At 53.1% G+C, this 15,115-nt stretch overlaps 3 protein-coding genes across 14 annotated transcripts in view; all 3 read right to left on the reverse strand.

Moving 5' to 3' along the window:
• Positions 1-1,025: 1,025 nt before the first annotated feature.
• Positions 1,026-3,309, reverse strand: MRPS26 (mitochondrial ribosomal protein S26). Its single transcript, XM_010378982.2, has 4 exons — positions 2,979-3,309; positions 2,740-2,886; positions 2,527-2,650; positions 1,026-1,545 (listed from the first exon to the last, which is right to left on the reverse strand). The coding sequence occupies exons 1-4, from the start codon at positions 3,188-3,190 to the stop codon at positions 1,411-1,413; spliced, it is 618 nt and encodes a 205-aa protein (XP_010377284.1). The 5' UTR covers positions 3,191-3,309; the 3' UTR covers positions 1,026-1,410.
• A 111-nt stretch (positions 3,310-3,420) lies between these two features.
• LOC104674617 (progonadoliberin-2) lies at positions 3,421-5,633 on the reverse strand. 4 transcript variants are annotated; one of them, XM_010378987.2, is made up of 4 exons: positions 5,537-5,633; positions 4,633-4,796; positions 4,369-4,502; positions 3,421-3,568 (listed from the first exon to the last, which is right to left on the reverse strand). In XM_010378987.2, exons 2-4 carry the CDS (start codon positions 4,787-4,789, stop codon positions 3,530-3,532), a joined length of 330 nt encoding a protein of 109 aa, XP_010377289.1. In that variant the 5' UTR covers positions 4,790-4,796; positions 5,537-5,633; the 3' UTR covers positions 3,421-3,529. The 4 variants fall into 4 exon arrangements, with proteins under 4 accessions (XP_010377289.1, XP_010377288.1, XP_010377286.1 ...); XM_010378986.2 differs by having other exon boundaries at positions 4,369-4,505; XM_010378984.2 differs by having other exon boundaries at positions 4,369-4,526.
• Positions 5,634-10,486: 4,853 nt separating this feature from the next.
• PTPRA (protein tyrosine phosphatase receptor type A) overlaps positions 10,487-15,115 on the reverse strand; it is a 161,611-nt gene continuing 156,982 nt past the window's right edge. For all 9 annotated transcript variants that reach the window (XM_030915912.1, XM_030915910.1, XM_030915906.1 and 6 more), the window contains 4 exons: positions 13,647-13,772; positions 13,415-13,566; positions 11,880-12,015; positions 10,487-11,097 (listed from right to left, as the gene is read on the reverse strand). In XM_030915912.1, the coding sequence (XP_030771772.1) occupies positions 11,023-11,097; positions 11,880-12,015; positions 13,415-13,566; positions 13,647-13,772 (489 nt within the window). In that variant the 3' untranslated portion in view covers positions 10,487-11,022. The remainder of the gene's footprint in view (positions 11,098-11,879; positions 12,016-13,414; positions 13,567-13,646; positions 13,773-15,115) is intronic.

The raw sequence follows: 15,115 nt of genomic DNA on the forward strand, positions 1-15,115 counted from the left end.
AAGCCGGAGGCCATGGAAGACATCATCAAACCATGTGTGCCCATCAGGTCTCACTCCAGATGCCTCGCACCTAAAAGCAGGGATGCCACTGTGCTCTGGTTAAAGTTGTTGCCAGGGGAGAAGAGCTATTACTGGCCTGAGGAGGGAGGCCAAGGTTCTCAGGAGTGCAGTGCTCTGAGGAGGGCTGGGTGCCAGGCACCACCTCTGCTTGCACCTTATTACCTGCTTTCTCACCTGCAATAAGAGTTGCCCATATACCCTAAAAGGTTTTCATTTCTTGGGGGTCCCTAGGCCTTCCCTGCAAGGTGGGAGTCATGGAGAGAAGCTGGAGTTCATGTGCATAGCAGCAAATGGAAGCTGCTCTGGTTGAGAAACATTCCTCCAGCTCATCCCAGACACTGCTTGAGGGCCTGCATCTGAACCGGGACTACAGATCTATATACTCTCTTCATCATCACAGGCAGTCCTGATACCCACAGAGTTTGGTTCAAGTGCTTGCTAAGCCACACTAACCTTATAAAATCTTGGTCAACCAGGTCTCCCCTGCCAGCAGCAATCTGCTGGGTGGCCCAAGTGCGCTGGCAATGCCAGGGCAAATGTAGTCACTGAGGCCATGGGTGGAGAGACCCATTCCTAATGGTCTCCCTGCTTTTAAGTCACACACCTGCCAATCCTAGCCTGGAATATTTAACTCTTCATGGCTTCATCACCTGTAAGGCAAAATACAACCTCTTTGTGGAACCCAGAAGAAATGCGGTCTCCTGTTTGCCTTCTGGGTCTTGGATACACCAGACTCTGGCCAGCAAAGCCCAGTATAGAGCAGAGGCAGGCCCCTGGCCAATGGTTAGCTTGTGGCTCAGGTCCTGGGTGACATCTGCTCCAGGCTAGAGCCCTAAAGCTCCAGATGAGAGATCACTACACTTTTCTTGTAAAAAGTTAAATATTTTAGGCTTTGCAATTCATATGGTCTTTGTTGCAACTACTTGTCTTTGCCACTGTAGTAAAAAGAAGTCAATGAATGGGTATGGCTGTGTTCCAACAAAACTTTATTTACAAAAACAGGAAGCAGGCACGTTTGGCCCTCAGACTGTAATTTGCCCATCACTACTCTTGATGATACTCGGATGACCTGGCAGGCTGAGGGGCTGTGGCCCTGTCTGACCCTCTCTGAGATGGAAACCACTCTAGGGTCTCCTGGTGTGCTGAGGCTGTACACAGGGGCAGAACAGGGCACTGTATTTGGAAGTTTCTGACCAAGTGTTGACAGCAGAGGGCAAAACGTGAAGGCTGTGCTGGATAAGGCTGAACCGTCCTCATAAGCAGCACCAACTGCTTTATTCCAGGTCAGGGCCAACTCTTCCACCACAATACCGACATGGTCCCTCGGCGGGCACTGTCTTTACTGGGCCCCTAGGAGTCCCTGTGTTGTGACCTGACCACCAGCCCCTCTCTGGTGATGGCCCAGTTGTAGCTCTTCGGAGAGTCCAATGCTGCTTCCACCCGTGCCTCCAGGTTCTCTCGGGTGATGAAATTTTTCACCTCTTCCTATCGGGAGAGAAAAGCCCAGCTGAACAGGAGCCCCGGGCACATGCCAGCCAGCCAGCCCACCCAGCCTGCTGGCCTCTCACCCCACTGAGAAAGCAGCTCCCACTTCCTGGGGAAGCATGCCTGGAGCCCAGGTTCTCTTTGAGAGCCCCTCTGGCCTCCCAGTGGAGTGATATCAGGTTGCTTTGCCACATTGCTCTTTTCTCAGACACTTCAGCCATAGCCCCGAGCGCCAGCTATGAAAATCTCACGTCCTGGTCGGTGAAATCCATCCCTCAGTGGTCCCCTCTGAATCACTCTAACTCGTCTTTCCCCCTATTACTTTATTTATTTATTTATTTATTTATTTATTTATTTATTTATTTGAGACGGAGTCTCACTGTCGCCCAGGATGGAATGCAGTGGCTGCATCTCGGCTCACTGCAACCGCCGCCTCCTGGGTTCAAGCGATTCTCACGACGCCCAGCTAATTTTTCTATTTTTAGGAGAGGGGCTTCACCATGTTGGCCAGGCTGGACTCGAACTCTTGAACTCAAGTGATACGCCCGCTTAGGCCTCCCACAGTACTGAGATTACAGGTGTGAACCACCGCTCCTAGCCACCCTTATATTACTTTAAATCAAGCCTCATCCATTCTCACTGCATTACTCCTAAGTGGTCTCCCTGCTTTTAAGTCACACACTTGCTAATCCCAGCCTGAAATATTTAACCCTTCATGGCTTCATCACCTGTTATGCAAAATACAACCTCTTTGTGGAACCGCAGGGTCCCTCCCACAGACCTGCTAGGCACCTGAACACTGTCCAATTACTCTGCTCACCTCTGGGTCTTTGCGCCTGACTGGCACTCTCTTCTCCCAAACCCTGACCTGCCAACTCTGTCTCTGCACATAGCCAGCGCCGGCGTCGCGGTACCCAGAATTCCCAGCCCCCCGCAAGCCGCGAACCGACTGGAGTCCCACCCTCCGGAGGCGTTGCCCACCTGCAGCTGCAGCACTTCCCGTTCCTTGCGCTGCACCCAGGCCTGCACCTCTTCGGCCTTGAGGGCCTGCTCCAACGCCTGCCGCTGCTCCTGCTCCCGTTCCGCCTGCCGCAGCCTCGCTATCCTGTGAGGGTCAAGGGGCCGAGGCTGAGCGGGGCCCGGGCTTCTCCCAGGCCGGCCAGGCCGCCCCGCCCCGCCTCCCGCCCCACGCACCGCAGGTCGTGCAGCCGCCGGTTCTCCTCCTGGTTCCAGGCCATCAGCTCGCGGTGCTCGGTGGCGTACTTCAGGGCCTTGCGCTCCGCCACAACCCCGGCTCGGGCCTCGTACGCCTTCCTCCGCACCTCGGACACGAACTCCATCCTGGGTGCAGAGGCGGCAGGAATCGGCACCCTCTTCGCCCGCCCCCACCGTCCCCAGCGCGCGCGGACGGCCACCTCCCCCCGGCCGCACACCTGAGGGCGCGCACGGTCTGGCGGTAGTGCTGGTAACGCTCCATCAGCACGAAGAACTCCGCAGGGTCCACTGGGGGCGGCATGTTCACGCGCCCGATCTTGGATTTGGCCGGCGGGTCGTAGCGGGTCTTGCGGCCGCGTGCTGGCAGCACCAGCGGGGCCCGGGGCCCGCACGGGGTCCCCGCGCCCAGGCGGCTCAGCGCGCGTAGCATGGCCGCGTCTCCTCACTGCGGCCGCGCTGCCGGGGCTCCACCGTGCCCCGGAAGCGGCGCGGGGCACCTTGGGACCTGTAGTCCTCGGGCTGTCCCTCACACCTCGCCCGGCCTTGTGGCCTCTGGAACCCAAGCGGCGACCCTGCGGACGTCCGCACCCAGCCCCCAGGCTCTGGCCCAGCCCTCCAGCCAGGGTCCTGGGCCATCCCTTCGTTCCTCCCGCCCGCGGGGCCGGACTCGCCTCCCTCCAACCCCCACGCAGGGAAAGGTCTCAGCGGGGAAGAGAGGGAGGGGACGAAGGACAGAATTCGAGGCAACAACTTCGGAGAACCTCACAGTTTATTGGAGGACGGCGGGGCGGGGCTCTCGGGCTGCGTTCTGCGGAGGGAGAGGTGGCGGTCAGGCCTCAAGACACTAGTCTCGTGACCGCCGAGCTGCCACCTTCCCGGTCCTCTCCCCTCTCGTCCCCCCGTCCCCACCTGGCCTCCCAGAGCTAGACGCGTCCCCGCCTCCCCTAGAAGCCTGAGGATCCAGCGGGTGTGGGGATCTCCAGCTCCCTTGGGCATGCCCTCTTGTCTACCCTAAACAAGCCTGACGCATAGAAACCTGAGCCCGTACACATAAATCAGGCGGTAAGACTTGGCCTCATAGGAACTTACCACTTTCTTCTTTAGTTATCTTGCTCTCCTGATGCACTTTAAATATGTTTGATTTGCAAAATAGTAACCATTTCCCCACGCCTGCCTTCTGCTGTGTCTTGGGGAGCTCTGCAGTCCCTGAGATGTTCCTAGTGCACATGTCAGTGACCACCTGGTCCTCTTAGCCCTGTTGTCTATTTGTGTGAGGTTGCATCCCTCACCTCTTTCCACTGGCCCAGGGTCTGTCCATTTCAAGACAGTCATTGGCTCAATTATCTCCTTCTACTCTACTAGTGACTTCAGTCTTTAACCCAAGTGTTTTATAAATTGTCTAGAATCCTCCTGGGAAATAGGAAGGATAGCAGACAGCACCCTGCTGTGTGCAGTAGCGGCACTGAGAAATGATTGGTGGTGCTGTGGCAGGGGGCATTCTCAGTGGTGTTTCATTCTCCCCACCCTCCCAGCATCCAACCCTAAGCCACAATGGCCGCTGATGACCAGTGGCTGCTCTTGATGCTGGGGACCTTTCATCCCACTCACCAGTAGTGTCTGTGCCAGATGTCGCTTCCTGCGAAGGGACCACCACGCCATGGTCCTGCCCTCCCAGGGCATGCTGTCTTCCAGGCGAGCCAGGGCATCACTTGGGAGGCCATAGGTAGCCTGGGCTGGGCTGCCTGCTGCAGTGCCCAGGGCCCTTCCTTAGAAGGGAACTGATGCTGTCCTCCCTACCCCGACCTCAGGCTCCAGGTGGGTGGGGGAGCCCCCGGCCATCACTTTCTTCCAATCAGGCTGGGAGACACCCACCTGGGGGCCTAAGGGCATTCTGGGGATCCTGGGCTGAGCTGAGGGCTCGCTTTCCTCCAGGGTACCAGCCATGGGACCAGTGCTGAGCCTCTGAGGGTCCAGGGTGAGCAGTCAGCAGTAGCAGGAGCAGGAGGAGGCCTTGCCTGGAACTGGCCATGGCTGCTCTAATGGACAGGGTACAGCATTCAAGGAGCCTTACCTCACCCCCACATCCCACCCCCCTTCCTACAGGGCCACCTTGGAAAACTGGCATCCTGGGGCAGCTTTGGTATCTCCTTACGCCCTTCCTTCTCTGCCACGGCTCTTCATCCCAAGCACACAGGGGTCCAGATCCTGGGGGATCCTGGCCCAGCAGGGGACGATGCTCCAGGGGACCAGCCTTCTCCCTGAGCCCGGGGCACAGAGGCTACCTGCCTTGCCAACTCTGAGGGCCCTCCCACTTGTCCAAGCCCATCCATCCTTCCTTCAAGGAGTTTCCAGAAGTGGAAGAAAGTTGGAGGGGAACAGAGACCTGAATTCAGGCCAATGGATGGGAGGATAGATGGATGGTCAGGGGAGTTCTCAATATAGGGGCATCTGGAGCACCAGTGCTAGGGAACCAGAGTGGCAGGACTTCTGCCCTTTTCTCTGTGGACTGCTCTATCTCTTTCATAGTAGTTGTGGATGTGGAATGGATGTGTGGTGTTGATGGGGGCAAATGCTTCTACCCCTTATCCCTCCCATGCCAGGGACAGCAAGCACAATAGATGGTAGAGCTGTTGCGGAGAAGAGAGGAAAAGGGGACTTTTCTGGCATGGTTCAGGGGTGGAGGTGCTTGGGAATGGGGAAGAGGAACAGCACACCATGGACCCAGGAAAAAGCTCGATCCAGGTGTCCCAGCCCTTAGGGAAGGCTCCCCACTCACCGAGGAAGAGCTGTGGATGAGATGGCTCCTTCAAGCAGCTGCAGGACCTTAGCCTGATGGCCCCAGGATTTATAGACCAGGCAGCTCCACCCCCAGACTCCAGTGACGTCTTGAGAGGGGAGGGGGAGAAGCTTACTACCCATCCCCCTTCCCAGAGCATCCACTCCACGAGCATTCACCAGGCAGCTGCTGCCCTGAGGCCACCAACAGATGCTCCCTCCCCACCACCTTCCCAGGAGCCTCCAGGCCTGGGACTCCTGCTTCTGGCTGGCCCATGTCCTGGTCTCACCTTCTTACTTCCCAGGCTGCATCTTCAAGCTCCTCATCTTGAGACCTAGAAAGGCCTCACAGCCCTCCCTGATGCCAAAAGAGAATTGCGTCCTGGGCAGGAGAAATGAGGTTCCCCAACTCTCAGCTCAGGGCTTTCCCTGGTGGACAGTGGAGGCCCAAGAGTAGGGCGCCTGGCAGGCTGTTCAGAGGTACAGGGGAGGCTGTGACCACTGTCCCAGAGGGCTTGTTTGCTCACTATAGAGTGGGTTGGGTGGGACAATCCACATCCACATACCTGGGAACCAGGGCTGGGTCACTACAGATGGCTGGGTTTGGGTGGGGCAGTACCTACCCAGGAGTGGCTTCTCTCCTGGCAAAGAAGTGGACCCATGAGATGGGGCCCAGCTGTTGGGCCAGTGCAGTCTCCCAGGGCCATCAGCAGCCGGTAGAATAATTTTGTTCCTCAAGGCTCTAACCCCTCCCCAGTCATGGATTTAGACACGACTAGCCTGGCTGCTGGAAGTGGGCTCTTGCCTCCCAGTCTGCGTCAGCAGCTCAGCTTTCCCTGGCCAGCCATCAGCCTCCGGGGGTCAGAGGCCTATTTACAGGGTTAATAGCCAATCTCCGCGCTTGGGCTGAACAGCATATGGGAGGGCCAGGGTCAGGCTTGGCATTGTGGTGGACAGAGTCATTAAGAGAGCTGGTGCGTCAAATCCTGTGACAAAGATGGGGAAGGGGAGGCATAATGGGCATCAGTCAGCCCTAGACACCTGGACTTCAGCAGCCAAGGCAGGATGGGCACACCTGTGAATTTCCAGACTGACTTATTAGCAGGGACCTGAAACGAATGTGTGGCCCGTATGTTCAGTTAAATTATTTTGGCTTAAATACACAGACTTTGTTAACCGGGTGATTTTTAGAAAAACATTTGCTTTGTGGTTTAGTGAAAATGAATCTAAGTTCAATGTACTAGTTTAGTTCTGCTTGGGGTTTACAGAACGTTTTATTCAAAGCTGGTGTTCATTTAAAAGGGGGATGGGTGCCTTTATTTATTCTGTAATTTGATTGTTTTTCCTGAAAAATCTAAACGAGAGCTAAGCTTCCTGGGGAAAGCTCTGCTTTCCTTTTTTTTTCTGGCAACATACTTAGCTTTTTAGAAATGTTTGATGTCCTTTCTAGACTAGAACTCTAGAACTCTTGTATCCCTCTCATTAGAACATAGAAAGCCATCTGTTCACCATGGGGCTCCAGTCCTCAGGATATGAAGTCACTGCAGCCCGGAGCTGCGCGTACTCAGGTGGGAAAGCAGAGGTTCAGAGGTGAATAAACACTCAGGTGCTGCAGGAGCACAGAGGGGCACAAACTGAGCAGGCGACCTGGGTGAAGGAGAGACAAGTGAGCTGGAGTCATGGACGCAGGGAGTGGCAGCGGAGGGGTGCAGCGTAAGAAACAAAATGGAAAAGGGCCAGCAGGAACTGCTGCAGATCCATGGGGCCAGAGAATGTGGGAGGGTTAGAGGAAAGGAGGGTGGGCCCCTGGGTGTGGGCAGTGGGAGGCAGGCATCTCTGAAACCCTGACATGCGACCAGGATGTGGGGGACTTGGGATTGGAGGAGAGCTGAGGGTCCACAGAGACAGACCCAGAATCCTGACCTCTGAGAGAAGAGACAGTGGAGGAGCAGCTCAAGGGTGAGGATAAGAGGCAGAGGACAGCCAGTGACACAAAGGGGAAGAGACCATGGATCCCTGGGGTTTAGCACCAAGGTGACCTTGGTGAGCAGGGATGAAAAAGAAACGTATGGGAATGAAATGAGGAAGAGGGAAGAGACAGAGTACAGGCTTTTTCATAGTCTCTCATAAACAGGGAAGAACTTAGGCCTGGGGTGGGAGACATGCTGTTTATGTAATTAATTATTTTTATTTTTATTTTTTTTTGAGATGGAGTCTCGCTGTCACCCAGGTTGGAGTGCAGTGGTGTGATCTCAGCTCATTGCAGTTTCTGCCTCTCAGGTTCCAGCGATTCTCTTGCCTCAGCCTCCCTGGTAGCTGGCATGTGCCACCACACCCGGCTAACTTTTGTGTTTTTAGTAGAGATGGTTTCACCATGTTGACCAGGCTGATCTCGAACTCCAGACCTCAGGTGATCCGTCCACCTTGGCCTCCCAAAGTGCTAGGATTATAGGCATTAGCCATTGTGCCCAGCCTATTTTTTTGAGGGTCTCTTTGACCCAGGCTGAAGTGCAGTGGCATAATCACGGCTCACTGTAGCCTCCACCTCATGGGCTCAGGTGATCCTTCCACCTCAGCCTCCCAAGTAGCTGGGACTACAGGTGTGTGCCACCATGCCCGGCTGATTTGTTATTTTTTTGTAGAGACAGGGTCTTGTCATGTTGCCCAGGTTGGTCTCGAATCCTGGGCTCAAGTGATCCACCTGCCTTGGCCTCCCAAAGTGTGGGATTATAGGTGTGAGCCACTGCACCTGGCCTGTTCTTTATTTTTAATGACAGAGACTTGAGTATTTGGGACAGAGGAACAATGAAGGAAACTGCAACCCAGGAGGGACCTGCCCAAATGAAGTGAGGTCTGAGTGTGGCAGGATGTAGAGCTTTGGGTGTGTGGTGGGTGCAGGCTGTTACTCTTCCCCTATGGAGAAACACTCCTACCCTAGGCCCCTTGGGTCACAACTGACTGGCTGTGGGAAGGGCACCAGATGAAGCGGTCACCCCTGCCCTTTCCACATGACTGTGCTGTGTGAGCCTCAGCACATTTTCCTGTTGGCCTACACTAGTTTCTGTTGGGTTCACCTCTCTTGTCAACATGCAAGCCCCAAGTAGAAAGCAAAAGAGGAGTGAAGAGGGAGGCATGAAGGGATGAGGGACCCATTTACAGCCTGAGCAAGACAGGGAGCAAACAGCTGAGGTCATTCCTACCTGGAGACACCGGTTTTGCACCCAGGTGATGCCTATCCACTGGCCAAATCAGCATGGACTTCAGCAGAAAACCACTCAGGCCACGGTGGCACACCCTGCTGAAGGCCAGCCTTGACAATAGGAGGCAGCCTGCTGGGAGGCACAAAAGCGCCTGTGAACGGCCTCACCTGCACATTCACTGAGTGGCTTGCTGACCCAGTGCCTGCCCTCCTGCATCGACTTGGACTTGGCCACACAGAGCACTGAAGGGTAGCCTGCAAGGAGCCAGGGGTTGCTCCCCAAACTTGGCACCCCTCACCAGAAATTCCTCAGATTCTGTCTTTGCCTAATTTATCCATACTTCTCTTGAGACTACTGAGTTTTAAGTTTACTGCCTCTTGGGAGTTCCTTAGTTCCTACAGAACTGAATGTCTCTAATGACTCACACTCACCTCCTGTAAACTTCCAGAGGGGTCTGTTGCAGCCCTTGCCTCCTGGGTCCCTTCTGCACATCTCCTTCCTTCCCACAAACATCCTGGATATGTGGTGCACAGACAGGCTTCCCTCCTGGAGCCACTACATGTTAACTGCTTTATCTGGACTCTGAGGCCCTCTGTAATGTGGCTCCACTTCGCCTTTCCTCCTTTTCACTCATCTAAATTTCCAGCATCCCATGAGTCTGGTTCAAGTCCCAACTCCTCCAAGAAGCTCAGTAGTGCTGACCCCTAAGCATGCCTCCATGGACCAGGCTGGGGTGCCACCTCTCACTCCAGAAGCCTCTGCGGAGCCTAGGCCTGTGCTGGCTCTTCAAGAAAGGCCCTGCCTGACAGCCACAGCCACCAGTTCGCTCTCCTGCTCCTGTAGTAAGCTGCTCATGAGGCTGGGAGGCAGTGGACAGACCCATTCTCCCAACACAATAAAAGATCACACTTCCCCAGCACCCCCTGTAGTTAGGCATAGCTATGACCAGGTGAAAACCTTGTGAAGCCAATGAGTAGAATATGGGGTGGGGTATGAGTGGAAATGAAAAGTGCAGATTTGGCTTCCTGTCCTTAGAAATGAAGCTGCTGGCTCTCCATGCTCTTTCCTCAGGGTGGAATACGGACATGGCAGTGACCCAGCTTCAACCATGAGGATAAGAACAATATCCTAAGGATACTGGGTCTCTGGACAGGGCAGACTGTTATAGGAGACATAAATGAACATCCAGCTTCTTTAAGAAAAAAGTTCAACACTTTTGTCTAACATGTCACTCAAAACCAAGTTGGGATCTAAGACTCCCACCATCCTGACTTCTAGATCCGAGAAACATTCACATTCCCAGAAATGAGGACCCGTATGAAAGAAAATGGAAGCAATTCAACACAATACATGTGGATATAAAGACTTATCCTGGACAGGGTGACACAATCCAGACAGCTTTGTAGCAAAGCACCACAGACTGGAGAGGTCAGACTGGCCTCAGCCCAAAGCTGAGTCAGCTCCACTCTCCCCTGTCCCCCTGTCCTTAAGGAGACTCAGTGAGGACCTGGCCACCTTCCATAAGGAGGGAGGCTGGCCAGGACCACTAAACCAAAGATGTGCTGGCAATGAAAGGAGGGTCCTGGAGATCACCTAAGAACTGGAGAGGCTGTGTTTGGTGGATAGGAGTTGGGGGACTGTGGCCTCTCCCAGATTGCTCAGAGAGAACAGCAACAGCAGGGCCATGAACAGCCGAGGAAAGCCCCAGCCTGTATGGCTGCCCCACCCCCAGACAAAGGGAGAGACATTTCCTCAGGGAGTCAAAGCTTTTATTACCTGATAGTCCCTAGTGTGGTGCCAGAGATACCGCTCTGGTCCTATTACTCCCATGATATAGGTGGTGGGGATGGGGGAGGGGACCAGGGAGAGAGGGGAGGGATATTTACAGTGCATGGTGGTATGGGGACAACCACTTTCCTCTAGAGCTCTGAGTACTTTGTGCTTTTTTTCTTAGTTGGTGCTGAGCTACCTGGAATGGATTTTGTTTTTATCTTCTTTAGGGAAAGATGTATTAACCAAAGCACAATCCAGCCCAATTTCCCGGCTGAGGATTTCACGATATCAGTCCAAACATCACACTATTTAATTCCCCAATAAAACATTGGAAAAAGGACTATCAGTGCTAACACATTTACATATAAAATTTCCACCTAATAGGTAATAGAAGCCTATGTACCAATTTCTAAAACAGTTATAAGATATATACACAATTTGGGGTATATTAACAAAACAGAATATTACAAAATATTAAAGGCAATCCTCCTGGTCCACGGACGCTTGTTGCCGCTTACTTGAAGTTGGCATAATCTGAGAATGCATCAATATATTCCTGCACCACCTTGTAGCAGAACTCATACTGTTCCTGGAGAGGGAAAGATAGGGAAAAGGCCAGGGTTACTGAAGAACACACAGTACCTATAATTCCTAACAGACTCATTTTTTTTTTTTCGAAGATGGAAAATCAAGAGGAACTAAATGTTTTTGAACTTTCACCTGAGCTCTGATCTGCCTGCCAGAGTTCTGACAGCATTCCCCTTCTGGGCTGAATGCAGCAGACCTTCTACAAGCAGAGCTGACCAGAGCTGACCCAGGCCCTACAGAGGTCAGACATGCATGTGCTGGGCTGGGAGACAGTGCAGCTGAGCATGGCCCACACTTACCATGGCTGCCAGGCTAGCATACACCCTGGCTCTCAGAACCTTGTCTCCCAAACCTACTAACATTCACTTTTCTTTACTCCTCAAACATTTCTAGCTCCATGGGATTCAGGAAAACCTCTGTGGATGTGTGGCTTGTTAAAAGCCAGACCTCTTAACAGGGAGCCCAAGCCCAAAGGCAGGTACTCCTCCTGGATCTTCCTTACCCACAGAGAAGTGCAGATGAGCCCTGTGGGGCACCCAGACACCCCCTTCTAACCTGGCCCATCCTCTGGCAACAGGGGCTATGTTCCCATTGCTGCCATCCTGCCTCCCAACGTGCTTCCTGTGTATTTGGGGCACCTTGGGAGGGGAAGGGCAGGTCTGTGTTTAGACAGTCTTCTGACTCCTGGGTGGGCCCCTCTGAAGAGCGTCCTCCCTGAGCTGGCCTTGACAGAGAAGGGCTGCAGGTGGTGTGGTGGCAGGGACAAATATGTGGGCAGCATACCAGTGTCTGGACCATGTGTGGCCTCTGTAGCCGTAGGCTCTTGACAGTCTGGAAGACATCCAAAATCCCCTCTGCTTTCACACGCTCCAGGACGGTGCTCAGGGCACAGAAGGTCCCCGTCCTTCCTGCTCCAGCGCTGCAACAGAGCAGACACATTTACCACACCTGCCATGGCCCTCTGTGCAAGGGGGTGAGTGACAGTGGTAAGTGGTAGACAAAGAGGTGGGGCAGGCAGCCGGTGCTCGCCTTTGCCCTGTGGGCCTCCACCCAGCCTGGACGGGTTCTGGGTCGGGAGGCAGTGTACCCTGTGCCCTTCCTGCATGGCCCCATGTATTGTGGAGGGACTCACCTGTTGGACCGTGGGGGATGACCTTCACTCATACCCCACCAGCACGGAGCCATTGCTGTCCACCTGCACACGCTGGCCTGAGTTGTCCTGACCTGCCGTTCGCTCAGGTTAGAACTAGCTCTAGTCCTGTCTTTCCCTTTCCCTGACAAACCCCACTCCCTACACTGGTGTGTATCTGCTGATTCCTTTCCATGTCTCTCACTTTCTTCCTAAATCCCAGGAATCCAGACTCTGACCTTGACGCTATCCCCCTATTCAATGTCATCAGTTGATTCACTCACCAGACACTGAGTGCCTACTCTGAGGCAGGGACTGTGGGGTTTAGCAATGTCCCTAGACAAGATGTGTGTTAAGAGAAGGGAAAAGAGGAGTGGGAGTTCTAGGCAGGGTACTCAAGAGAAGGCTTGGACAAAGCCCTGTGGCTGCCTGGGAAACTGGCATCTCAGGCCCACGGCAGGTGTGTGCCCAGGGTGCTGAAGGCCATGCAGTTCATGAAAGAAGAAAGGAGAGTGGTGGGGGTGGGGTCAGAGCCAGCCCGTGGTACACACTATCCTATGCCGGCCCTGGCCAGGGAGCCCTCAGAACATGTTGGGCCTTGTAAGCTGTTGTTAGGATTCTAAGTAAAGGAGTGCATTTTTTCTAAAATGCAATCTCCAGCAACATGCCCCAAACAAAATTCAACTTTTCCCCTCAAACAAGCCTCTTTACTGTCTTTCTTCTGCTGGTCACACCAATCCAGGCTCAAACCTGGGAGACACCCTTGACTCTTCTTCTCTTTCACCCTCTGTTCTTAGTCTTGTTCATTTTTCCTCAATGTACAGACAGGGCAAGCCATACCTACAGTTCACTGTTTTTAAAATCATTGCCCTGTTCTTTTTTCCTGTGCTTCTTAAGGAGGCCAGGCCCTTACCTCACATAGCACAACTGGGGTCTCCACTGCCAGTCTCCCTTGCTGCTCTCCTGCCCACTATCCGAACATTAGTCCTCTAGCACTTATTGTGCCAAGTTCAAGCTCCAAGGTCCTCTCTTAGCATCCAATCCTGTCTTGGCATCAATCTCGACTACCATGTGCTCACCCATATCTTGCTCTTGTGTGGCTTTCTTCAGTCTGACCCATGGTCACCAGCTTCCCCTGTCTGCCCCTCCTTGCTTTCTCTCTCCCCCTGAGGGCAAGGGTGAGCCATACCTGCAGTGCACGGTGATGGGGTGGTTCCCTGACTGCTGCTGCTGCTTCTGCACGGCAGCGATGATGCTGATCATGCCCTTTCCGTCACTGGGGATGCCTACTTCAGGCCAGCCATGGAAGTGGAACTGCCGGATCTGCCGGCTCTTATTCTCCTTTGGAAGAAAGGGGATCAGGGAGGCAGGGGTAACCCTGCTTTTCCTGGGGGGCAGAGTCCACCCACCACCCATCTTACCCTGGTGTTGGTGACCAGGAGGTCTCGGACGGTGTAGCTCTCACATTCCTCCTCCTTCTTCAGTTCCACTGTAATATCTCCATAGGACACCAGTCCATCGGATGGCCAGTACTGGGCACACTTCTCCTGGAGGGACAAGTTGGAGAGGTGAGGAGCTCAGAGTACCCCATGTATAGAAGCAGCACTGCCCACGAGCAGCCTGACCCCTCTCAGTACAGCCACCTCTTACGCTGACACACTTCGTCCCCAAGGTATTGAAAACTTGCAGGATCATTATATCACATCATTCCAATTATCTTCCGATCCTCATCAGAGACTCAACAGACACTGACGGGGTCTGCAAAGAACTCTGACTACAGGCTCACAGGGTATCCAATACTTGGTGGCCGGAGGGAGAGAAGGAGTGAAAATCTTTGTTCCAATTCCTTTCTTTTTCTCCCATGGGGTGTTTTCATAGTTAACGCTGCTTACATCTGCCAGACTGCTAATTCAGAAAATCAGAACCAATTCACATTCCCAGACAGCCGCGGGCTTCACCACCGCCCAGGCCACAGTATCCTTTCTCCCTTTTACCTTTATCTCTTTGATCTGCAAGGTACCTTCAAGTTGCTAGCACTCGCCTTTCTGTCCTTGCTAGTGAGCAGGAGGTGGTCTACTGTCTGTCTTTGCTTGCACCTGGCTCACTTCCCTCTATAGCTCCTTGTGGGAGTGGCTGCGTCTCTTTTCATTTCTGTATTCCCCACACCTTGCACAATGCCTGGCACATGGTAGGCTCTCAGTATCTGGTAAATGAATTTGTTCAATGTCTGCAGAACAAGCCAAGGCATAAATACATAAATATAACATCACACAGTTATGCTGCCCATTTCTTTAGAGAATTTTGGGGTAAGATCTGAGATTCTTCACTACTGGCATTTGAAAATTCTCAACCATACATATAATGTCATTGAAAGATATGGAAAAAAATTAAGTAGAAAAAGAAGTTGTGAATAGTCTCACAGTCCAAATAAAATCATGATTATTAAAGTGGTGAATCAAGGACATGCCCTGGACTAGTGCTCTTCTACCCATGCTCTCTAGGAGCCCTGGGGATGCCTCAGGGATCGGTGCTCTGGGCCGCTCTTCAACCAGAACAGCCAAAAAAAAAAAAAAATTCTCATTAAGGCTCACTTCATCAGGCATTATAATTAGTTTTTATGGCACTGGTGGGTGGAATGGTTTTTGCTACCATAGTGCCTTCTCAACAATGATTTACACAATGTCTCAGCTGGGATGAAGACTTGGCTTTTAAAACCATCAGAACCATGAGGTCCCAATGGGTGTGAGAGTCACAGAGTATGTGTGCTGGAGGAATTAAGCGTGATCTCTATCTCTAAGACAGAAATACATATCAAGTCTAGGGACTAGATATCAACACTAAAAGTCTCTAATTTTTTTTTCTTTTTCGAGAGAGTCTTGCTCTGTTGCCC

This window comes from Rhinopithecus roxellana, chromosome 13 (genome assembly GCF_007565055.1).
Source record: "Rhinopithecus roxellana isolate Shanxi Qingling chromosome 13, ASM756505v1, whole genome shotgun sequence".
Taxonomy (NCBI): Eukaryota; Metazoa; Chordata; class Mammalia; order Primates; family Cercopithecidae; genus Rhinopithecus; species Rhinopithecus roxellana.

What these genes read in the sequence shown, in the direction of transcription:
- MRPS26 (XM_010378982.2), bottom strand. Translation starts at nt 3,190, where the DNA reads ATGCTACGCGCGCTGAGCCGCCTGGGCGCGGGGACCCCGTGCGGGCCC. An exon ending in CGGCGGCTGCACGACCTGCG is followed by an intron (nt 2,651 to 2,739) that starts GTGCGTGGGGCG and finishes TGACCCTCACAG; the next exon opens with GATAGCGAGGCTGCGGCAGG. An exon ending in GGGAAGTGCTGCAGCTGCAG is followed by an intron (nt 1,546 to 2,526) that starts GTGGGCAACGCC and finishes CTCTCCCGATAG; the next exon opens with GAAGAGGTGAAAAATTTCAT.
- LOC104674617 (XM_010378984.2), bottom strand. Translation starts at nt 4,789, where the DNA reads ATGGCCAGTTCCAGGCAAGGCCTCCTCCTGCTCCTGCTACTGCTGACT. An exon ending in GAATGCCCTTAGGCCCCCAG is followed by an intron (nt 4,527 to 4,632) that starts GTGGGTGTCTCC and finishes TTCCCTTCTAAG; the next exon opens with GAAGGGCCCTGGGCACTGCA. An exon ending in ATCTGGCACAGACACTACTG is followed by an intron (nt 3,569 to 4,368) that starts GTGAGTGGGATG and finishes CTCCCTCCGCAG; the next exon opens with AACGCAGCCCGAGAGCCCCG.